This window comes from Ruditapes philippinarum, unplaced genomic scaffold (genome assembly GCF_026571515.1).
Source record: "Ruditapes philippinarum isolate M1 unplaced genomic scaffold, ASM2657151v2 ctg452_1_1_1_1, whole genome shotgun sequence".
Lineage (NCBI taxonomy): Eukaryota > Metazoa > Mollusca > Bivalvia > Venerida > Veneridae > Ruditapes > Ruditapes philippinarum.
The window spans coordinates 346,222-372,570 of NW_026859349.1; the positions used below are offsets into that span (position 1 = coordinate 346,222).

The window sequence follows — 26,349 nt, forward strand, 5'->3', positions numbered from 1 at the left end:
GTTTCCAATAGAAACGTTCTTTAAAGGCCGTTCCAGTGGGTTGAAAAAAAACTGTCGTTAAATCTACCGTGTGTAGAAACATTTTGAAAATAACGAATTTTGAAAACGTTGATACAACTTTGTTTGTTTATTTATTTCAGTTTATAATTTTCCAAGCGAAATACAAATTTTTAAAAGTGAAATAAATGTAAAACTAAACTCGTTTGCGACATTAAAATAGCGTACTTGATTTGATTGTTTTGCACGTGCTGTTTGGCGCTACATTGTGACGTCACGTAAACAACACTTTAAACGTCTGTACAGCGTTAACGACTGAAAATTTTAAAGATATTGGTGTTCGGATTAATTTTCTTAGTTAGACCATTTTCTTTCATTCTAGATAGTTTTCACAACAAAATTCGACAAAAATTGTTTTAATTTATCAGATTTTTTAAACAAAATGGCGCCTTCAATGTGAAAATACACAGGGAGATAATAAGAACGGCGAGTGCATTGAACATTGTAGAATAATGCACGCTTCCGGCCTTCTTTGTCTTTATAGAAAAAATTCCGACAGTGTTAGAATTAGGAAATAGATATCAATTCTGAGTGCATTGTTGTAGAATAATGCACGGTTTGAGTTCAAATGCGTAGTAATATAATCACGAAGGCCGATAGGCCTGAGTGATTAATTACAAAGCATTTGAACGAAAAACGTGCATTATTATACAATAATGCACGAAGAATTAATATCTATTTCCATTCTAACACGTCAAGAAAAAATATAATTATTATTATAAAGTTGGACTTTATGTTTGGTGGTTAAATTTGTTTTCGCCTCAGAGTTTCCAATAGAAACGTTCTTTAAAGGCTGTTCCAGTGGGTTGAAAAAACTGTCGTTAAATCTACCGTGTGTAGAAACATTTTGAGAATAACGAATTTTGAAAACGTTGATAAAACTTTGTTTGTTTATTTTATTTCACTCTATAATTTTTCAAGCGAAATACAAATTATTAAAAGTGAAATAAATGTAAAACTTAACTCGTTTGCGACATTAAAATAGCGTACTTGATTTGATTGTTTTGCACGTGCTGTTTGGCGCTACATTGTGACGTCACGTAAACAACACTTTAAACGTCTGTACAGCGTTAACGACTGAATTAAAGATATTGGTGTTCGGATTCATTTTCTTAGTTAGACCATTTTCTATCATTCTAGATAGTTTTCACAAATGAATTCGACAAAAAATTGTTTTTATTTATCAGATTTTTAAACAAAATGGCGCCCTCAATGTGAAAATATACAGGGAGATAATAAGAACGGCGAGTGCATTGTTGTAGAATAATGCACGCTTCCGGCCTTCTTTGTCTATATAGGAAAATTTCCGATAGTGTTAGAATGTGTAATTTTGCACAAGACAATATAAATAAATATTTGCATGTAGCCATACATAATGTTAAAAATGTAACAAAATTCGTTACTTTTTACAGAATTATAGTTCGAAAAGTTATCTGTGATTTATTACATGTTTTGCAGTAGATTACTGAATTATAACGGTTAATTATATTCTGATAATTTCACAGTAATGATTACCAAATATAATTTCACAGTAGCCGAACTATATTTGGCGTAAAAATAAAATATTTATCATTAATGAATGTTTTTTTTCAGCGGAAATGTAGTCAATCATAATAAAAAATGTACGTGATAGCTGTAGTTCGTAAATATTTACGAACGTTGTGCTGAAAAACATCTAAAATCTAAAAATAATCATGGAATTATATTTTGCTTCAACATTGTGACGTCATTATTTGGTGACGTCATGAAGATAAGAGCATGACGTTACGCGGCAAAAATCAGTAGAATGGTGTAAAAATCGTTAAAAAATCATGAAATAAACAGAAAATTTGTTTGTTTTACATGTAAGATCAAATAATATTTCACTCGTGAACCCCAGCTATTATATTTTCACTCGTGGCTACGCCACTCGTGGAAAATATTGCATCTGGTGTTCACTCGGTGAAATATTTTTCGATCTTACACTGAAACAAACAAATATCCTCTATGTAATGATTTAATGACATGATGAAAAATACATAACGTTACGCTGCAAAAATCAGTACAACAGATAGGCATGAAATATATGGAAATTTTGTGTGTTTAACATAGCAGATTGAAATATTTTGCTCTTGCCAACACCAGCTGTTATATATATTTGACTTGCTTTATTTTAAGTTGTAATACATAATCCTTTCTTAATCCTTTGTTGAAGACAAAATGAAAATTTATCTATAAATTAACAGAAGATTATACAAGCTTAGTAATTATCCAATGAAAATAATATTTTTTCAATATAAGACAGGTTGCACGACCTTATATAAACGGTTAATTGTTTGTAAATATAACCCGAGCCGCCAGACGAGGTTTATATTGCAAACAACCGTTTATATACGGCCATATAACCTGTCAGGAATATTTATAACGAATTTATAAAGCTTCGAGCTTCCTTTTTAAAGAGTAAAAGTAAGATTTCCAGCTCGTGAAAAAATTTGGAAATTTATCATGTTTCGTGAAAATATTCTACATTTCACTCAAACGAAAAACATCTTAATATTTCTTTAAAACTAAACCCATCGGCGCTGTCGTCGTTGTATCATCAGCAGCATTATCATAGTAATAATCATTGTCACTGGTATATCATGATCGTTTTTTTAACTTACATAAGAAAAAAAGAATTCTAGATTATTTATGGTGAGACCATTTGCATATACGAGTATTTCTTACATGCTTTTCGGTGCTTTATAGAAATATATCAGTGAATTATAAAACTAATAATTTCATTGTTTGAAACAGTGAAATTATCAATTTGATAATTTCACTGTTTTGAATTTAAGCCCCTTACGTTGTTTCAGTGAAATACCAGCGTGCACAGTACTGGGAACCAACTTAATTACGCGACGTCGTAAATGACGTCACGTTGTATTATTATTTGGCGCGCTTTTCATTCAGTATTAGGTTTAATGTCTTTTTAAAACGTTTCTTTGCATATAATAAAAAGAAAATTTGTTAAGTTTAGTGTAAGATCGAAATATATTTCACCTTGTGAACACCAAAAGTTCATATTTCACTCGTGGCTGCGCCACTCGTGAAATATACATTTTGGTGCTCACTCGGTGAAATATATTCCGATCTTACACTGAACTAAACAAATATCCTCTATATAATCCATTTATTAAGCGTTTACATTGTATACTAAGCAAAGTTATGGACTAACTTGAATCTGAATTTATTGTCCTTATATGTGTTTAAATAAACAGACTACTAGTACTCAAAATAGATACTATGACGACTGAATCTTCGCTATTTACATTCATTTAGATATTTGCAATTTCAATATTTTATCCATGAAAGCAACATTTTCAAGTTTGAATCTTGAGAGTATACTTACACCCTGAAACAACACGTTGCTGTAGCTTGAAAAAATGAGGGAGGGTATTGAGAAAAAGCTCGGCCAGAATATTTGCTTTGACTTAGTAAAGTGTTTAAAATATCTGATTTCCACTTGCAACCTTTGTTGCACAATTGCTGTTCTATAAACAGTCGTTTTCCCTCAGTTACTAGTCTTGCAGTTTCTATTTTATGTTTTTACCTTTTAATAGTAATCACGTCAGTTTCATAGGAATTTTCTGCATTTGCAATTCTTCTTGTTACGACCATTTCTTCCTGCTTTAACATATTGTTCGCGGTTTTCAAATGATTACATAATTCAATCGTTTATAACTTACGAGTAAGGAACTAACGATTGCTTAAATATCGCTTTCGAGATACCCGCGCTAGTCTCTCATTCACCAACCTTCCGTCAATCGTTAGCACGTTCGTAAACGTAAATATAACGATAGAGCTCTTCGAGATACTAACCCCTGATTAACTTTTCAGCTCTAAAACCAAATTTAGCATCGTCTTCGATATTTTGATAAAAATAATAAGTGATCCCTCGGAAGCATTAATTAACTCGGTTTGATTGAGTCTGTACATGAGGGATAATGAAAACGTGCAACATCCCTCACGCCCGCTAGCACCGCTTGAAATAATGTAAGCCTTAAAGTTTTGAACGTTACTGTACTCCGCCGAAATTTTGACAAAATGGTTAACAACGGTGACATATACAGTATAGGCACTTGATGGCAAACACTTTGTTCATACTACTTAAAAGTAAATATCTATCAATTTTTTAAAAAAGTCATTTTGTCGGTAGATTTTTATTGATTTGACAAGTGTATGAATAAAAGATTTTATTACATGCTTTTCGGTGGTTTATAGAAATATATCAGTGAATTATAAAACTGATAATTTCACTGTTTGAAACAGTGAATGATTATTTCACTGTTTTGCATTGACGTTGTTTTAGTGTCATACCAGCGTGCACGGTACTGGGAACCAAATTAATGACGTGATGTCGTAAATGACGTCACGTTGTATTATTATTTGGCGCGCTTTTCATTTAGTATTAGATTAAATTTTCGTTGCTGCGCCACTCGTGAAATATACATTTTGGTGCTCACTCGGTGAAATATATTCCGATCTTACACCGAACTAAACAAATATCCTCTATATAATTTTCACGGCGGATAGTCAGTCACAACGTACGTAGTCAGGTTTTTTTTCAAATTTGTAGTAGATAAATAAAAATTTTATCATTAAGTGCCTGTGAACAGTGATAAGAGATTGACATTTCATTCGTGTTAAAGCTGCATGTCTCCAGATGAAAACACATTTTTCAATAAAATCAAACTTGAGAAAAATGTACTACGATTTTAGGTAAAGCAAAATGATTCAAGGTTCAAGTAATCTTTTACATGATATATGCGGTAAATGACTGATTTTTTCAGTATTTATGCACAACTATATTTCTACTGCATTTCTAACACAGTTAGTGCTATTTATGCATATTTAACCACTTTTTTGGTAATTTACGCCGATTGCAAGTGCCATTGATAATGTGTAAATTGCTTCCTTTTGGTTATTTCACAATATTATACATTTAAATACTTTTTCAAAATTTTCATGAAAATTAGGGTAAATCTGGAGGCATGCTGCTTTAAAAAAACATTAGAAACTGTGTCATTTTAAATAAGATAGTTAAGCTAAACTCAGTATATTTTTATCTTAAACGTTTTGACCTTGTCATACGCACTTAAATGAGGTGTTTTGAGTACAATGGCACCAAATTAAATAAGTTTACATCTGAGTAAAGTACATCTTTATTTCTATATCGGTGAGTTATCTTTAAGTTGTCATAGTGCAATAATTTCATAAAATCACTACAAAGCAAATTGTTCTCTTTTGCTATAGGTTTTCTAAAAAGATATACATGAATATTTCATATAATAATTCATTGCAATGCAGAAAGTTAATTAGTTTTTAAATGTATGTCTAATATGGTACATACGAATCGTTCACCCTATACTTTTATTAATCGACGACGAAGCTCATCATGATCAAGTATGCATATGGACAGGTGGACAGCGCTTTTTCCTTGCCTGTATGCTGGGTAATCTCAAAGTAAATGATACTTAAACAATTAAAGTGCTTGTATATAAGCTTCTGATCGTTTATTTATGCCATGTACATGTACTTCATCGTTGGTTTTACTCAGGTTCTCACTTGTGCCTGAAATAATAATGCATAAGGACAAATGAGGTCTCCCTCCACCATTATTAAGTTGAATATTTACTGCTATATTGATGCGACGTAAACCCTAACAAAAATAGTACTTTCAGAGACTGATTGTCCATGATTAAAAATAGGCAACTTGACACAGTTACAAATTCAGATTAAAATGGGTTGTTTGTGTCCCCGTAAAGAGACAATTTATATTTTAAATAAACTTAAAAAGTTAGATATGCATTTCAGAACTTGACCTGACGCAAACTTTACCCAGCAACGAGGAAATGTGACATCGTTGGTATCATATTGATAATCATATGATATGTCGTAAGACGCTAACAATTTTTAATCACCACTTCCTTCGAGACCGAAAAACTTCATTGAAACAAGTTCATACTTCTGTGACATACTTTGATAATGAGGATTTTGGCGTGAGACAACAAACATTGCCGCATAATAATCTATGGTCTATGGTGGCTGATATAACAAAATGTATTTGGGGTTACTTTTACTGACGCTGTTTTCTACAGGTTTGATTTTTTAGCTTATTAGATATTGATATATCTTTAACATTTTACTTGCGAGAAAATTTCTCTATTTTATGCAACTTTTCGTAATTCGATTAATATTCATCGCCCGTATAACAATGAAATATGCATGATGCCGAAAATTACTCCATTAAATTACATGCGCGGGTTTCCTTAACATATCTCTTAAGTGTAAAATTGCATTTTCCCCATCGGTTTATGTCTAATGGATTGAATGCGTAAACATTTTATTTATTTATTTATTTATTTATTTATTTATTTATTTATTTATTTATTTATTTATTTATTTATTTATTTATTTATACGTACGTACATACGTATTTCTTGCTTGTTTGTTTGTTTATTTATTTGTTTGTTTGTTTTATCTTGAATGTCATTCCATGTTATCTTGTGTAAATTTCATACAAACATTTAAACTGCTACGTTGTGCCGCAGTGCAAATGTTCTTTTTCACAGAAATGGCAACATGAATTATATGTATTTTAACAGACATGTTAAACCAATATGCGACCACCGGCGATCTATCAGTCAATACTGCAGTATCAGTATTGAATGAACAGTATGGATCCTGATCAGACTGCGCAGGCTGGTCTGGATTCATGCTGGCCGCAAACCCACTATGATGGTTTTGTCACGGCGCGGCTCATTCCATTTCAGGTTTCTCTGTGGATCCATGCACCCAGAATTCTGTTATAGACGAAAAATACCGCAGTGTAGACTATTTTGTCAAGGACAAGAACTATGAGCATTTGCTGTGTGATAGGACGCTAGCGAAGGGGTGGTATAAGTTTGCTGGAGGTAAATATGGAAACATATCCAATAGATCTTTTCACGACGCGGTCCCAGGTCTGTTGCTTTGAAAAATCAATGGGGTGTAGTATTTTCTCGCGCATGAGCATTTTTCGTAGGGCCGTACATAGTACATAGAATTGTACTAGATGTTAATAGACGTCCCGTAAAAAGTCTAAAATTATAATAAATAACGTTTAACAAAAAAGTAAAGATGGCATGATTGCTATAACAAGATATGGATAGAAAAGAAGATTTGTATTTTAAAGAATTTCCTTTTGTGACCACGTAGGACTTGAAAATCATTGAGATAATTGTTGTAAAAGTATGGTGGTACAGCCATAAGCGAAAAAGGGGGTGTTTTTAATTGTTCTTGAAGTGGTTTATAAAAAAAATGTTACAAATGCAATCAAAGTAAATACAGGTCAGAACATTTTATGAGCAGGGTTTTAGTTTTCATTTGATCTGATTTTATCCGGATCTTTCGTCTGATATGACTGTAATTCGATTAAACAGATCCTTTTAAAGTCATATAAGCATGTGTAAATAATTTTGCAAAATCTTGAGCATAACCGATTGGCAACGGAATAACACACATTATATCCAGTTTATCGTTGCTGTAAAATATGTAAATATACCTACACCACACTGTCACTCCACAGAATTAATTCTAAAAAATGTTCAAATAGGTATATGTAAAAGTTATTTTAAAGATATGCTATGGTTTTCCTTGAGTAAATCATTTTTCACAGAAAAAATTATTCTGAAATCGATGAAATTCTTACCGAATATGTTTAACTTGGAGAAAACTAAGTACGAGTATGTGAAGTTGCATTCTCTGTAAAAGGTCAAGTAAAGTTGATCTTTTCTTTAAAAAAATGCCAGTTTTTAATGACGCAATATATTCATTTTGTGACCATCTATATATAATATGTAGAGTTTACACATAACAAACCTATACTTTGTGTAAAGTTCAAACTTGTTTATTTCATATTTTCATAGAGTCTGTGTAACAATTATTAATATTTTCTGATATCAAAATTGAGCATAGTATATCTTTAAATTACGTTTATCATAATTAGATTATTATAAGGTTATCAACTATGTCATGAAATAATTAAATACTGATAAAATGTATTGTTTCGTAATAGTCTTATTTGCCGCAAATGCGAAATGCTTCTACCGTTTTTGTGTACATATAGTATTGTAAAAAGTTCTATAGAGGGGGTTCATGGAAAGCACTTTGACTTACTTTGCTAGTCACATAGCATATAGTGTATCTCTTACTGAAGAAAGACAATATATGCTTTTGAATCATTTTACAGCTTCTCCAGACACAAGCTTAGATATTTTAAGAATATGCTGAATTGCTGATACAGTAACACTATTACACATTCTATTACCTTATTAAATTCTAACGTGTTATAATACACAATTATTAAGAGAAGACTACATGTTTAAAAACACCATTATACACTTTTTTTAATGAATTAATACTCTAACTGTGATGTATTGTATATATTTATAATGTTTTAATTTTTACAGGCAAAGAAATGCACCATTCTTGCCTTGCGGCATACCACTGCGGAACTCATATCCCTTTGTGGTTAGTTGGGTCAAAGCCCAGTGTGGCTGATGGAATAGTCAGCAGAAAGGTTTAGTCTATTTTCTGAACTTATATTTTGAAAAATTGAGCCAAGCTTCTATATTTTCTTTACTCTGACAAAATGCACATCTGTAAACGTCAGGTAAAGAACATCTAAGCCCTGTATAGGTACCATAATCACGGGGTGGAACCCCATAAGTATCTCAAACATCGTTAAAAGTTATATGTGAATTTCCGCTGCACCAGGTGTGAAGAATAACACCAGATGTGACTCTAAAAATAGGTCAATAGCGGGGTAAGTGTTCATCTTTTTAAACATTTATATAAATTAAAAGAATATCAAAATGTGATTCTACCCTTCTGACTCTTTATTTCCCATATTTGTTTTGAATTTCAATGCAGTCTTCATCAAGATATTCTTTCCGTCGTGGGCTCTGGTGTGGTAAAAACCTGGGTGGCATCTCGGGTTTTCCTTACAGAGTACAGACAATGTTCTCGGCCCATATCCTGTAAAGAGAAACCTTCGATGTCGCACCAGGCCATGATATTTCTTCACATAACAGTCTGTCGCTATAACTATAACTTGTGGAATCTTAAAGTGATATTTTCATATATGTGGTCAATAGTTTTGGAGATGGTTTTTCTACATCACTTATGGATCTCTTCAGCATATATGGAGCTCAAATGCAATTTTGAGCAGCGATTCCCTTCGTTTGTAGCCAAATCTCAATAAAAGTTTAAATCAGGATTTGTCTGAATGTTAAGCATCGGTAGTAGTGAGATTTTGTAAAATCTCTGTTTCTTTAGTCCGTTTAGTGACATTTTCTTCATTCACATTGCATGTTTTGGACACACCAGAACCCACGACGGAAATAATATCTCGATGAAGACTGCATAGAACTCCAAAACAACAATGGGTAATATAGAGGAGAGTCAGGAGGGTAGAATTACATTTCGATTTTCTTATAAAAAAAGTATTGAATTTTATATAAATGTTTAAAAAGATGAAAACTTACCCTGCGATTGACCTATTTTTAGAGTCACATCTGGTGTTATGCTTCACATCTGGTGCAGCGGAAATTCAAATATAATTTTACCCCCGATGCTCATTTTTGAGATACAAATGGGGTCCCCCCGCCGTGATAATGTTCAGCCGGAATCGTACAAAGTTTTACATTGTCTAACTCTTCTGTAAAGGTATGCTTAACTTTCACTATAGTCACGCTTTAATATCAAGAAAAAAACCTTGTGATAAGACCACCTTGCTATGAATGATAACAAATTGTGGAGATATCATTCATTTTTATCCCACATTTTATCCTTTTTTTATTGTACACACGAATCCCACACTTACAAACCAACTCCCCTACATTTGAAATGTACAAAAGGTCACATCAGTTGTCGCTTATGACTGATGATTAAATCTAACAATTTGCAATTGATATTTCTCTCTGATTACACTGGCCATTATGGGATGAGAACCGGACGCTGCAACATCAAAAGTTATTGATAAGATTGTTTTGTACAACACATGGTACATGAAGAGGTAGTTATTTAAAAAATCTTCCTTCCCGTATAACGTTGAAAATCAAAAAGTGCATTAATTGGCCCATGGAACACCTGACATGTCGAACGTGACGTTAGCCCTCTGGTCACGTTAGAGAAAGAAAGGATGAAAAACAATGAAGAAGACATAGCAACAAATGATTAATTCCTTAATGTGAATTTTGTAAGGTTTGTGGAACAGATGGAAAGCATGTGGACTGCTGCCAATATACTGACACGATTAGAATGAAAAATTGTGGAACATTCTATGTGTACGAACTAAAGCCCACTAGAGGATGTTCCTACGCCTATTGTGCAGGTAAACCATGGAACAGGCTTTTGACAACTTGCATTAAGTCCACACAATAACAGAGCAAAGCCATTTTTCTGATAGTTTGCAATAACTCTGGTGTCAATGAGACGATTTTTAGAATAAGATGCCTTTTTTCTCCTTTATTATACACTGAATGTGCGTGCGCAGTTTTTATACAATACTATGTATTCATAGATATAACACCTTTTTACGGGATAGCCATACTTTTAAAAATAATTAAGTTTACAATATTGAAAATGTAACGAGCCAATCAAACGTTCACACTTTCCATCAAATGATTCTTTATTTACGCTTTCCATCAAATGATGCCTTATTTGTATTACTTGACTGAGAAACCACTATACATTGATACATTTTAATTCATAGGCACTGGTGTACCGTGTCCTCCGGACAAATGGTCAGCTACTGGGTATGAACCAGGTTGTAAAGGTGAGAAAATATTCAAAAATTTGAAGATATTTTTCGTCCTTGCAATTTCATTATTCTATCATACTAAATCGAACATTAAAGAAGTTCACTAAATTACAATTTGTTACTAAAATAAATACACCATATTATAAAATACAAACGAAACCCAGGCAAGGTTTGGAAACAATTGCCTATTATTATTATTATTTAGCTTTGTGGCATTTTACTTTAAAGCATACTCTCGACATTTATCTATTCAGACAGAAAAAGTAGATCGCATGCGCATTTGCTAAATGTGTCTGAAATTTACATTTTGTTTGTGTCAAAAGTGAGATACGCATTACCTTAATGACTAGATATCCCTTTATACATGTTTATATCAGAACCAGAACCAAAATATTTGTTTCCTAACTGAAAAAGCTCAGGGCATAATAGACAATGTCCATTGTTAATTAAATCACAGAAAACGATCGGAAATGTATACAACTTTCCTCATTTATCAGGACAAATAGACATGTAATTGTCCAAAATCTTTCCTACATGCACAACATAGAAATTTAACGGTTACCGCAAAGCCTTTAATGGTTTTAGCATAGGAACGATGATGTTTACAACTTAACCTACATTTCAGAATTATTGTTACGCCTTGGTCTTCACTTAAGGCTCAAGCATAGGAAGCATAGGAACGTTGTCCTAAGCCACATCAATGTATAGGTTACGTGTAACAATAAAAGGAAATTCAACTGTGTCTACATTTATTATCAAATTTCCTTAATAATCATTAAAAAATTATTGAATGACTATTTTCAGACATGTTTCCAAAGATGTTGAGCAACCCAACCCTTTCGAATCCTATTGTTAAACCTGACACTTTTGAGTTCAAATGTCACGTGAATTTCGACGCATCACGCAGCGACGTCGGATTTGACGTTGAGTGGATTTTTGACAATAAAACCGTCGCCAGTATTCCGAAAACACACCTGACTGGAACGTCACGAGATGCTGTTTTAGATCAGAAATACCTCGCCGGACACATGGGAGAAACGGTAACTGTCAAATACTTTTGCTATATTTGTACGCATGTCCGGTAGTTAAACGGACCTCTTGTATTGTTCACACCGTATTACCGGCGGCAGTGAAAGCTTTTTAGCAACATGCAGTTACAATACAAAAAGTGATGATTTAGTACGACAAAATTTTACTATAAATAGAGAAATGAACATGAAAAACTTCATTTTTCTATATTCATGCATGTGTGCTTGAACTGTTCATATGAATTGAAAGGTAAAAAAAGAGAAAAAGAATATAACAAATAAAAAAATTCTAGTTTTTTTCCTATAAATACAGGATTTATTTTTATCAAGTGATATGAATCATCGAAAGGTTCATCTTAATAAGTTGTCATGGTTACAACTAAAATGAATAAAAAAACATATAGTTAGATGGGAGCACGTGATGTTAGAACTGTTGTTAATAGTTTAGCATAGTAAATGTAATTCAAAGGCAAACTACAATTAACGCTATTACAGACATGAAAATTTAAAGAAATGAATCCACATTGTCGTGTTTTTCAAGAACTTGATAATATAGGAAAATATTTGAACTGTCAATAATATTATCTTTCCATTTTACATTAACATACATTGTTTTATGATACACTGATGCCAGTTGCGAGGTTAATAGTCTCCCCTTTATTACATCAATTTTATAATTTATAATCTGCGCCGATTAAGTAAATTTCAGCCTTTATTTGTCATAAAGCGATGAACATTATTACCTCGAGAAAATAATGTCATATGCTAGCAAATGAATATCCACTTAAAGAAATTACTTGCTGTAATATGCAATTGGCGTTATGTCTTAAAAAGGGAGTGCGCTGCTAAACTTAAGATACATATAGTATTGTATGCATGTAACTGACAGACACACATGCATGAATATAGAAAAATGAAGTTTTTCATGTTCATTTCTTTATAGTGAAATTTTGTGATACTAAATCATAACTTTTTGTATTGTAACTGCATGTTGCTAATAAGCTTTTTTTCGATGCACATACCGCATTAATGAAAAAAATCAAAATCTACAAAACAGCACTTTTTCTTCAAAATTATATGTGAGGCCTTGTTTTAACATGGAAAAACGCGTTTTTGGGTAATTTCGTTTTTTTTCATCAGTTTCTATTAACCCATTACCAGAGATATACGCCTTTCTACGCCTTTTTCACCCCCCCCTCCTTTTTTGCTTTCTCAAATGGTGAAAAAAATGCCTTATTTAGGCCCCAAAACACTTGTTTTTGTTTGATAAATGTTGTTTAAAAAATTGACCACTTTTTCGGCGCGACCACCCACCCCCATCCAAAAGATACATCAGGGGGTTGCCAGAAGGGGGATGTGCCCCCTTCTGTTTGGGAGGTTTGAAGGGGGGCTGAGTCCCCCTCATCGCCAAGAAAACTTTGGACTTGTGGGAAGCTAAAAATGGCCCCAGGTCGATCATAAGGTAACGTGTAACCAATGCTGAAAAGCCATTGACTCTATCTCAATCCATTGAGAAGTGGCAGCACTTTGAAATCAATTTTGATGGAAAAAATCAACTCAAAATAGTGATTTTTGGCAATTTTGAGATGTCCCCTAGTTGCTATGGTAACAGGAAATTTCAGACTGAACATGTTGTTACAAAGGCAATGGTCCAGTCAACATTTGTGCCAAGTTTGATTAGTATTGAAGCAGTTTTTATAGTTTTATAGCAACTTGAACTTGTAACGGGAGACCTTTCAATGAAAACAGCCATTTTTCACAAGATGCTCATGGGGTAATGGGTTAATAACTTTTCTATCTTGATAAAATATTAGAAATGATAGTTTAACGTCTCAATTCTGACTAAAAGGGCGCAAAGAAAAGAGGAATTGATAAAAGATTGAACTTGATTTTCTGTCAGAATGTTAGCCACTTTCATGGTATTTCTGCCATCGACGGCAGCATTTATAATATGTATCTGCCTACAACGGCAGCATTTTTTCTTCGACCGGACAAGATTGAGCGTCTGTAAAACTTTTAAGAAAAGACTCACGGGGTAGATATTTGGCTTGCGTGACCCCAATGGATGAACGTCTATATTGATAACAGGAAATCCTGCCATTTACTTAAAACTTGAGATATTTTGAACAGAAAACAGACATTTTCACGGATTTTTCTAAGGCTTTCACTTTTAACCTGCTCAAAATAGACTGAAACAGGAAAAAACGAGTCCAAAATTACCTTACAGTATCTCCATTCAATGGACAATAGTTTTATAGCAATGAAATGGGCCGTATTTGTGTCATATAATTAAACCAACCAAATTTATAACCTACCTGTATCGATCGGTAATTTGCAGATATCTGCCATCACTGCAGTGATCTGCCATCACTGCCGCCGGTAATACGGTGTGTTGTTCTATGTTAGGATATTTCTAATAGTTAGGCATAATTTCTCCATTTAAAGATCTTATTATAATTATTAAGCTTACTAGAAACCTATATACCTCAGTTTTCTTTTATTTACCTACATGTATTCCAAAGTGAGAATATAATTAATGTGTGTCTTTGTGGCATTAGGGAACACTTCATGTTTAGCATACTAGCGAACAACTTCATTTGTATCACAGGGAAAACTTCATTTGTTGCATAGACTAGGGAATACTTTATTTTAGTATAGGGAAAACTTTATTTGTTGCATAGGGAACACTTTATTTAAGCATAGGGAAATCTTCATTTATAGCATAGGCAAAATTTCATTTACGCATAGGGAACACTTCATTTTCAGCAAAGGGAACACTTCATTCTTAGCAAAACGACCAATTTATTATAGCATAAGGAATATTTAATGTCTGACACAGAGCACAGTTCATTTCTAGCAAAAAGAAACTTTTTTATTATACCATAAGGAACACTTAACTTGTAGCATAGGGAACACTTTATGTTTAAAAAAGGAACACTTTATTATAGCATTAAGAACACTGAAAATGTAGCATAGGGAAAGCTTCATTTTTAGCAAAGAGAACACTTTATTCATTATAGCAAAAGGAACACTTAATTTGTAGCATAGGGAAAACTTTGTTTGAAAATGGAACACTTTACTATAGAATAAGGAAAACTTAATTTGTAGCATATGGAAAACTTCAGTTGCCTCACAATAAGCATTTTATGATCATTGAAGTTGATACTTTTAGGAGTTACTAAATTTATTCAAACAAAAGTAAGGAAAATGCATATACATGTTTTCTAAAGAAATAAATTAGGTTATCATTACTTTCTTTTAAGCTGAGCTGTCGAGTTCGATCTTACTTCACTGCTACCCCGTTCAGGAAAGGACCGTTGTTACCTAGCAACGGGTACTGGTGCGGTATTAAGGTAATATATAAGCTGTGTTTGACACTGTTAAATTACTAAACAATCTTTCGGATGTGTTTTACATCGAGGTTCCGTGTATGAGCGCCTAAACACTTGGCATGCTAAATAACCAGGAGACGCCTTTGGTAAGGGAGCATCTTTCTGTATCTGTATCTTGCACGATGCTCCAAAATCTATTCTCCTGGAGGACACGCCCGTATTGGGAACCGTGAGGGAGTTACAAATAAACTGAAAAACATACACACATTCACATTGCTAATAAGGTGAGCACTATGTTGTAATTAAACTGTCAATGCAACATTAACCTCAACTTATTTTATTTTTATATCTCATTTCACAACGTAAATTACTTCAAATTACAAAATATCTCTATATTTACAGTTGCAGGTATGTTATTAAGAGGATATTTTTCGTTTGAGTGAAATATGGAATATATTTTCACGAAACATTATAAAATGCCACATATTTTCACGAGCCGGGACGGCGAGTGAAAATATGTGGCATTTTATCATGTTGAGTGAAAATATATACCATATTTCACGAAAAACGAAAAATAACCTTTTTATTTAATTTCATGTACAGCGCGCAGTTATATAATTATTGTCTTGTTTTGCACGTGATATTTAGCGCTACATTGTGACGTCACGTAAACAACTCTTTAAACGTCTGTACAGCGTTAATGACTGAATTAAAAATATTGGTGTTCGGATTTATTTTCTTACTTGGACCGTTTTCTATCATTCTAGATAGTTTACAAAACAAAATAAGACAAAAATTTGTTTTGAATTTTCAGATTTTTCAAACAAAATGGCGAAAGAAGTCCCGTAAAATAAATATGAGTTTTGACTCCTCCCACTTTCATATTTATATTTCATATTTATTTTTAAAAAATATGAAATATATTTGACTGATATAGCACCATATTTCATGTATAAATTAAATAAAGATTTATATTAGTAAATAACTTGCGTCACGACAAAACCAACATAATGGGTTTGCGACCAGCATCGATCCAGACCAGCCTGCGCATCCGCGCAGTCTGATCAGGATCCATACTGTTCGCTTGCAGACCCTATAACAAGTAGAGAAACTGATAGCGAGCAGCATGGATCCTGATCAGACTGCGCTGATGCGCAGGCTGGTCTGGATCCATGCTTGTTGCAAATGCATTGGTTAGTTTTGTCGTGACGCTGCTCAAATATTAAGAGTTATTAATTCAGCTTATTAATTGTTTTAAATATTCATATAAGAAGTTAGACGTGAAGATTTTATGCTATCAACTGCTGGTAAAGAAGTTCTTTCATCTTATGCAGATACCTCAAGAAACTGTGGTTTTCCATAAATATAGAACCTTATTTTTGACGAAAGCTCGTTTGTTGAACATGAAATAAATCATAGATGCACAGTTTGATAATTACAGAATTTATTTTAGCTCGATTGTGTAAGAAGCTATAAGCTTAAAGACACACTTTCGAATCCGTTCCTGGAACCAACCAGTACTGAGCAATGAGTGTAAAGTTTCTTGCTAAAGGACTTGCCCCTGACGGGGTTGGAACCCATGCGGCTGGCGATAATTAGATAACTAGTCCGACATGTTAACCACTCGGCCATGCCGCCACTAGTAGAAATGATAATTTTACTAATTTTACTAATTCTTGTTCCCAAGGATACTAAGCTGTCACAAAAAAGCAATTGAAGATATAATATGCTCATCTTTGAGGAAGATATTTTTAATGCTAAAATTAATTGAAATCTATAAAAAAAATCTTACGGAATATACGATTTATTTGAATAAAAGCATATAAATAAATCATGTAATGAAAGGTGCGTTCCTTATTACGGCTTTTTAAGTGTGTATTGTTTAAAACAAAACATAACTACGTTATATGTATATATTATAAGTCAAATTCAAATATCAAATGGAAGTTAGTATGTATACGTCGAGCATTTATCAAATTCCAGTTCGAACCAACTAGTTTGACCGTCACTTCAAAAGAACCGCCGAAAACTGTCAACATGGTGTCAACTGTACCACTTGTTTGTGACAAACTCGCGCAACCAACCTGCAAATTGGAGCTTTATCTCGATAATAATAACCGTAAGTACACGATTAACATCGGCTGTTTCCGTACTTTGTCGGAATTTACAAAGAACACTTTGTAAAATAGAAATATCTTTAAAGTGAATCGGTCTATCACGACAGGACTGCAATACTAGATCCTTACCCGAAATAACAACTGTATCTCTTGCCTCATTTAAACCTTAAAGGAGCTCCACGTAGGTGAAAATATATAAAGACATAACAACATATATATTTGCAATTCTTACAAAGGTCAAGATAATCACTTACATTGGAATATCCGCAAAACAATGAAATGGGAATATGTATACTCAGAATTAAATGAGCCGCTTCACGACAAAACCACATAATTCGTCTGCGACCAGGATGAATCCAGATCAGACTGCGCATCCGCGAAGTCTAATCAGGATACATGCTGTTCGCTTACCAACCCTATTGCAAGTAGCAAAACTGATAACGAACAGCATGGGTCCTGATCAGACTGGTCTGGATCCATGTTGGTCGCAAACACTGGTTTTGTTATGACGCGGCTCATATTGATTATTGAATTTTTATGCGAATCTTATCCAGCTTTAAGATCTTAGAATGATTTTGCTCAATTGAAAGTGATTTTTCTGGGGAACGGGATGAGGGAAAGATCTGGAAATTTGCACACAGTTTATTGGTCCATTCGACCATCGAATGGTACACACATATTTTTCCAGTCTTGTTATGTTTACAGAAACCTTTACAAATACCGTTTATTATTTAGGCGATTAAAAGTTCGTTGATAATCCGTTTATAATTTTTTAATAAATACACACAACTTACGATTGACAAAATTAAATGTTTAGCTATATTTGTTTTCCTAGAACTGTGATGACTTAATGTGACTGAGAAAAAAAATCATACTTGTTTCTTATATCTGTTGTAGTAGATTTCATTCACAGCTGGTTTGTAAAGAAGATAATAATTATATTCATAACATGCTTTTCGGTGGTTTATAGAAATATATCAGTAAAATATAAAACTGTTATTTCACTGTTTGAAACAGTGAACATATCAATTTGATATTTTTACTGTCGAATTTAAGCCTGTTACGTTGTTTTATTGGTATTCCAGACAACAGTCTAACGACAACTAACTGCACGAAAGTTTTAAAACCAACTGATTGGGATCCTAAAAAAAACCAGGCTGTTATCCCAATTCAAATTCTAGCACAGCGAGATCCTAAGAAAGACCATGATAAAAACCTGGCTTTACATTTCCAGCAGATATTTTCGGGCGATGCTCCTCCAATTTTCAATGGCTACAACATTCCATACCTACCGGTATATCTATTGTTTCTTGTTTTAATTAAATGTGATGATGATGGAAATTCTGCTGATGCAAATTATGATGATGATGTCGAGTTGTTGATATTTTTTGTGATGATGTGCCAGTGATGCAAAAAATGAGAGTAACGGATAACTAGCCAAAGATTTTACAAATGAGTATATTAATGTGGTAGTTTATAAAGATACCAAAAATCATCTAAGACTTAAGTCCCTTCCATTATAACGGGGTTGCGGCAGGTCACACGAAAAAAAGAGAAAAAGGAAAGCACAAAAAAACATTATGTGATAGTACATGTAGTAACATGATTTAATTTGATCAGTCGAAGATGAAACAGTAGCAGCCGTTCTGATTAGTTGTTTAATCGTCAAATTAAAAACATTCATATCGTCTTTACAATGAAGAAAATTTTGATTGCCTTGAACCTCCTGTGCGATAGCTTTTTCTCTACTTGGCATCCATCAAGTATTTAATACATTTTAATCAGACATAATTTCATAAATTTCTTAACAAGTGTATTGGATCAATTCAGTTACTGGTACAGGCAAACACACGTAAAGAACACATTTTATTCCAATTCTTCATTTCCATTGATATTTCTAACGTTTTATTTGGCTTTTGCGAAAATATGCGCCTTTAAAACAATATTAAACTGTGATACAATGAAATTACAAGTCTAAGATTTGCAATTCTTTTCATCTATAACACGATACAGATCCACAGTCAGGACAAGGACACCTCCACCTGTAGCTGTACTGGCGACCCCCATTGTATTACACTTGATACACATTTCACTAAAAAAGGAAGGTAAGTTAGTCATTATATAGTAACAGATGCTATCCATGCGGACTGTACAGTCAAAGATCATACTCATGGCACATTTGTTTACGTGCGTGATAACAGATAATAAAATTAAGTTTAATCATATTTTATTGCTAATATATATATATCATATAACAAATCAGCAGATAAAAATGTTCTAGAACAAAGTATTATTATTCATCAAATTAATGTTCATGTTATGCCACTTAGAACTTTAAAAACATTTTAGAAGCAATATTTAATTAGAATATTCAAATGGTATATTCCTATTATATTATTTTTTTTTTGAAAATGTGCAAATTGTTGACATATCCACTTTAATAATAGACACCGTAAGTAAAAACATATCTTAATGCGTCCCGTGTTCAAGATAATATAAAACATGAATATTATAATTATGATAACTTGTAAAGAGCCAAAACTGTAAGATATGTGAACAACTGTCATGAAAAGAGCCGCGTCACGACAAAACCAACATAGTGCGTTCAATGCTCTTCGCTATCAATTTCTCTACTTGTAATAGACTTGGTAAGCGAACAGCATGAATCCTGATCAGACTGCGCGGATGCGCACTATGTTGGTTTTGTCATGACGCGGCTCAAATGACTTTTCTGTCTGTTTAGTTATATAGATTACTACAAAGTTGGAGAGTTTACTATGTATGAGAGTACAGCAGCTAACCGATTGTTCCAAGTAAGAATTTTTACATACTCGTGTAAATGTAATCACATATGAGCTGCGTCACGACAATACCAACATAAAGCGTTTGCGACACGCATGGATCCAGACCAGCCTGCGCATCCGCACAGTCTGATCAGGATCCATGCTGTTCGCTTTCAGTTTCTCTACATGTAACAGAGTCGGTAAACGAACAGCATGAGGCGCAGGCTGGTCTGGATCCATGCTGGTCGCAAACCGACGATGTTGGTTTTGTAATGGCGCGGCTCATATTTAGTAACATACTTCTCATTTCGACAAAATTACAGAAAAGGAAAAGCCATGTCCTCTGCCTTATAACAATATATCAAACATTTTTTATATAATTTTATAAAAGCTAAAAAAACTCCATTGGTCTTAGGATTTATTTAGCAAAGATATATAATCAGTTTTAAGAGTTCATTTACATTTGAAAAAAAATGCAGTTTTGATGTTATAGTAATTAAAGTATTAATTTAAGACTGCTCATTTTGCTCAGTCTATATGAGCTGCCTACTAGTATAGGCTAAATATTGTTGGCTGAAGTAATTCATATTTCTTAACTATATTGTTAATTAAAAGAAACAATTTTTGACAAAATTTTAATCTAATAGGTTCAGGCTAGAACATGGAAATGTGGTCACGTAACATGTAATTGTGCAATAGCGGCACGTGAAGGTAATGATATAGTTATCATAGACATATGCCATGGTCACTATGGGAAATCATTCGCTCAAGTTATCATTCCGCACAAAGGAACGTTGACACAAGGGATGGTGGTCAGTAGGGATCCTGCAGGCAAACACTTTTTGGTATGTACATTTGATTAAAACAATAAATAAGTTTGTTTGTTTGATTGACTGGGTTAAATTACGTCACATCGACACATTATAGGTCATATGGCGACGTTCCAGCTTTACTGGTGGAGAAAGACCTTAGGTGCACTTTCGTGCAATAATTCAGGCACGAACGGGCACATGAGTAGAACCACCGACGTTCCGTAAGCTTGAATGTATACAATAAATAATTTTAGAATGACTGGTGTCTACAGCACTAAGAAGGTCATGTACATGTATCCTACAAACATTACGTGATTGGGTTAATTTGATTGTTATTGTACAGTAGAATCCCTACTAAAGACCACCTCGGATTTAAGACCACTCCGCTTTAAAGACCAGTTTTTAAAAGAACGGAATTTTCTGTTCTTTATGTCAATGGTTACATGATCCAGAATTAAGACCACCTCACTTATCCACTTTTAAGACCACCAAATTCAGTCCCAATTTATTATTTTGTTCTTTATTTGACCTCACTATTGAGACCACTGATATTAAAATCAACACCTTCCTAGATCTTAAATGTGTTGTTATACTCTGCTTGATTGCTCTTAGGCATAACACTTGATTACACAAGGTGTCAAAAACTGTTATTTATGGGATATTTAACGAAAAAGGTGAGAATTTTAATTTCATAGTGGTTTAATGTTGCTTTATGCACATTTGTTTTGTGACGAAATAATGTCTGATATGATATGTGAATTATAATAATTACTATTGAAATCAGAACAAAGAAAATTTGATTTAAAATTTCTTCAGAAATATGTTTTCTTCCCATCAGATGTAACATTATAACATACTTTCATGTTGTATTTGCAGGTTAAGATACTTATTGTTTGTTCATACAAAATGACCAAAATAGGCCCTGGTCATAACGTGTGTAAGCAATAATAAGAATATCCACAATTAAGACCACCCCGCAATAAAGACCACTTTGGTCCAGTCCCGATGGTGGTCTTAATTGAAGGTTTTTATTGTATTTAGATTATGACATTCTCAGGCTAATCTGTTATGTTGAAACTTTCCTAAAATAAATTTTGAACTCACTCGCTCCGTTACTCCAAGTGATATTTGATTGACATGTGCGGTTTCTTTAAAATCCTGGTATAGTCTTGTCTTTAAGCACTACTGTTTTATTTATTTTTTTTTATCTATTTATTTATTTATTTATTTTACGGTTAACATTATCCATTCTTTTTTCAGACTTGTTAATTTGATAAGTTTACATCCGTTCTATAATGTACACACAGGAAAATTTATCTAACTAGTTTTTCATGACTCTGAGGAAATAAGTACTATCTTTCTTTATTTTAATACCGACTTTTTCCCCTCCAAATATTCGGAACCATTTTTGATGAAGAATATGTGGTTCCTTCTGGACTCGAACACAATTCTTACATCAAGACATTTGTTTTGCGGGATCTTAAAATGCATTTACATGTGTCAGGTTGATTAAGAAACGCTCTTGTATGGAGGCTATTTGTTGCCAAAAATCCAGCCTTGTTGATCTGAGTTGAAGAGTTTGTTAATGGAAAAAAATACAATTGTATTTCTTTGTATGTAAACTCCAATGTTGCATTCTTGGATTGAGTTTGCCGATTTAACATTGTAAACATGCATTTAAACAGAATACATTTTGTTAAACGACAAAACATTAACTGAAAGTAGCAATACCAAGTGTTCGAATACTCATTGTTCGTGTATACGCCGACAAAACAGAAGTTACATTCTTAGCTTTACATTGTCGAACCATCATGATTCGGATCAGCATAATCTAGCTTTACACGTTTTTCAATAGGAGATAAAATAAGCTCCGCCCATTTTTCCGCCCACTACATCATCGTAAATAAACGTATTTATCCGCTCATTTTCGGTATTTACCGTCGGCGACAAGAAGCGGTGTAGTTTCCGTTTACCATACCTTTTAGGTGTTTAGTTATTCACCAAACATAATTCACTTGCAGGATTGCCATTCTATGCCTTTATACAATCAATATCAGCGGACTTTTAAAGATTATAGGTATATAAGTCACATTTCCTAAAAAAAGAAACTAAAAAAACCCCAAAAAACACACACACAAAAAAAAAACAACAAAAAAATAACACCAGGTTCCTTACTGTCTGAGGTTAAATAATTTTCAAGGAATTGAAAACTATTGATAAGACTATATTCAACGACAAAAAAAATTTACTGATGGTATTCCAATTTGCATGGGAATGAGTAACATTTACAGTTAAGCTGCTATCATACCACTTTCAAATTTTCAAGCCAACATCTGATAGAGATTTTGATACGACTAATTACTAATAAAGACCAAATTCTGGCTGTTGTCTTTCCTAGTAGTAGCATTTATTATTATATTAGTAACCTTAATTCTAGCGTATGACTTGACAAGAAAAAAACCCTTTAACAATAGTAAAATTATAACCAAAGTTGTATGTACCCTTTCGTACATAACTTTTAATTTTTACCATATATTTTCCCATTTTTCCCATTTTGTTTTTCAATAAGTAAAATTTAAATGAGTCCAAATGTATGTATGTTGATTATCAATGTATACCTTGTTTATTTTATCTCTTAGAAAGCCATCACTTACAAAACTTAATAAATATTCTGTGTAGTATTTCATGTACATAAAAACAGTTCTCTGCTTTTGATCATATAGACAGCGTTGGTAGGATACACTGAATATTTATTTCAACATTAAAATGAAAATGGGACAAAATCACAAGTTTTGGTTATACAACGGAATTATCGATAGTAAACTTTGAATTGTTTCGTGGTTATACACTTGGTCAAAATATGGGTTTTTCTACAACCCAACATAGTCCTTTAAAGAAAGAAGGCATAGGCTTACTGTTCAGTTCTCTTTATTCGTGTTGCCAAAAGTGCCTTACATGTATCGCATTCTAGTACTATTTGCTGAATGTAAAATATGCGTGCGAGTATTGCCGTGGCACACAAAGTCTATCATTCATATCTATGAATAGTGGTGTGTGTTATTATATATGGGAAACATTCCCTTATGTTAGTTCACCAACTTTAGTTTTTGCATATTATTATGCTCATTATCAGTATATACGTTGTTACATTGTTACATTATATCACAGGAACTTGAAATTCTATCAAAAAACCAATATTAATTATAATATCCAAATATACCCCCTTACGAAAGCCTAATAGTGTCAAATGAAATAAAAAATAAAAATACAAAGGCGTTATAACGCGAATAAAGGCGTTATTAAGCGAATCAAAAGGCGTAATAACGCGATTAAAGGCGTTATAACGCGAATCAAAAGGCGTAATTACGCAAATCAAAAGGCGTAATAACGCGAAAAAAGGCGTAGCAACGCAAATAAAGGCGAAGTAACGCGAATAGAGGCGTTATAACGCGAATCAAAAGGCGTAATAACGCGAATCAGAAGGCGTTATAACGCGAATAAAGGCGTAATAACGCGAATCAAAAGGCGTAATAACGCGAATAAAGGCGTTATAACGCGAATCAAAAGGCGTAATAACGCGAATCAAAAGGCGTAATAACGCGAATAAAGGCGTAATAACGCGAATTAAAAGGCGTAATAACGCGAATAAAGGCGTAATAACGCGAATAAAGGCGTAATAACGCGAATTAAAAGGCGTAATAACGCGAATAAAGGCGTCATGATAATTTGACAAGATAACATGGCATTTGCACAAGTCATCACGATACCTTGACAAGTTAACATGCTGTTTGCACTTGTCATCATGAAATTTGACAAGTTAACATGTCGCTTTCACAAGTCACCAAGATAGCATGTTGTTTGCACATGTTATCACGATGGTTTGACAAGTTAACATACTGTTTGCACATGTCATCATGAAATTTTGACAAGTTAATATGGCATTTGTATAAGTCATCATTACATTTGGACAAGTTAACATGTCGTTTGCACAAGTCATCATGATACTTGGACAAGTTAACATGCTGTATGCACATGTCATAACGATAATTTGACAAGTTAACATGCTGTTTACACATGCCATCATGGAATTTTGACATGTTAGCATGGTATTTGCACAAGTTATCATAATACTTTGACAAGTTAACAGTACGTTTTGACATGTCAGCATGATACAAGATAACAAGTCATTTGCACAAGTCATCACGATTCTTTGACAAGTTCACATGTTGTCTTCACAAGTCATCATGGTAATTTGACATGTTAACATGCTGTTTGCACAAGTCATCATGATACTTTGACAAGTTAACATGCTGTTTGCACATGTCATCACGATAATTCGACAAGTTAACATGTCGTTTGCACAAGTCATCATTATACTTTGACAAGTTAACATGGCGTTTGCACGAGTCATCATGACACTTTGTCAAGTTAACATACTGTTTGCACATGTCATCATGAAATTTTGACAAGTTAACATGGCATTTGCACAAGTCATCATTACACTTGGACAAGTTAACATGTCGTTTGCACAAGTCATCATGATACTTGGACAAGTTAACATGCTGTATGCACATATCATAACGATAATTTGACAAGTTAACATGCTGTTTACACATGTCATCATGGAATTTTGACATGTTAGCATGGTATTTGCACAAGTTATCATAATACTTTGACAAGTTAACAGTACGCTTTGACATGTCAGCATGATACAGATAACATGTCATTTGCACAAGTCATCACGATTCTTTGACAAGTTCACATGTTGTCTTCACAAGTCATCATGGTAATTTGACATGTTAACATGCTGTTTGCACAAGTCATCATGATACTTTGACAAGTAAACATACTGTTTGCACATGTCATCACGATAATTCGACAAGTTAACATGTCGTTTGCACAAGTCATCATTATACTTTGACAAGTTCACATGGCGTTTGCACAAGTCATCACGATTCTTTGACAAGTTAACATGCTGTTTGCACATGTCATCACAATAATTCGACAGGTTAACATGTCGTCTGCACAAGTCATCATTACATGTTGACAAGTTAACATGTTGTTTGCACAAGTCATCACGATACTTTGACAAGTTAGGATGTTGTCTGCACATGTCATCATAATCATTTGACAAGTTAAAATGTTGTTTGTACAAGTCAGCATGTTCCTTTGACAAGACATGATGTAAATTGCACATGTTAACCATCTCAAACGACAAAATAATATCATCGTTTCACAAAATAACAAAAACGTTGATTACATAAGACAGTCACGGCGTTCCATAGTTAAACGTATTGTGTACGTGCTATCGTTTACATTTCTACATGTCGCAAATTTGAAGTTATACATTTATAAATACAGTTTGCAATTTATCTTAAGTTGCATATTAACAGCT

General features: G+C 33.3%; 1 protein-coding gene across 1 annotated transcript in view; it reads left to right on the forward strand.

The window, feature by feature from the left end:
• The first annotated feature begins 6,006 nt into the window (after nucleotides 1–6,006).
• The window catches only part of LOC132756161 (von Willebrand factor D and EGF domain-containing protein-like), a 31,193-nt gene continuing 10,850 nt past the window's right edge, over nucleotides 6,007–26,349 (forward strand). Inside the window, exons 1-12 of the mRNA XM_060747158.1 lie at nucleotides 6,007–6,176; nucleotides 6,852–6,992; nucleotides 8,529–8,638; nucleotides 10,324–10,453; nucleotides 10,835–10,897; nucleotides 11,687–11,922; nucleotides 15,174–15,263; nucleotides 17,226–17,361; nucleotides 18,445–18,653; nucleotides 19,373–19,464; nucleotides 20,103–20,172; nucleotides 20,790–20,987. Of these exons, the coding sequence (XP_060603141.1) occupies nucleotides 6,137–6,176; nucleotides 6,852–6,992; nucleotides 8,529–8,638; nucleotides 10,324–10,453; nucleotides 10,835–10,897; nucleotides 11,687–11,922; nucleotides 15,174–15,263; nucleotides 17,226–17,361; nucleotides 18,445–18,653; nucleotides 19,373–19,464; nucleotides 20,103–20,172; nucleotides 20,790–20,987 (1,515 nt within the window). The 5' untranslated portion in view covers nucleotides 6,007–6,136. The remainder of the gene's footprint in view (nucleotides 6,177–6,851; nucleotides 6,993–8,528; nucleotides 8,639–10,323; nucleotides 10,454–10,834; nucleotides 10,898–11,686; nucleotides 11,923–15,173; nucleotides 15,264–17,225; nucleotides 17,362–18,444; nucleotides 18,654–19,372; nucleotides 19,465–20,102; nucleotides 20,173–20,789; nucleotides 20,988–26,349) is intronic.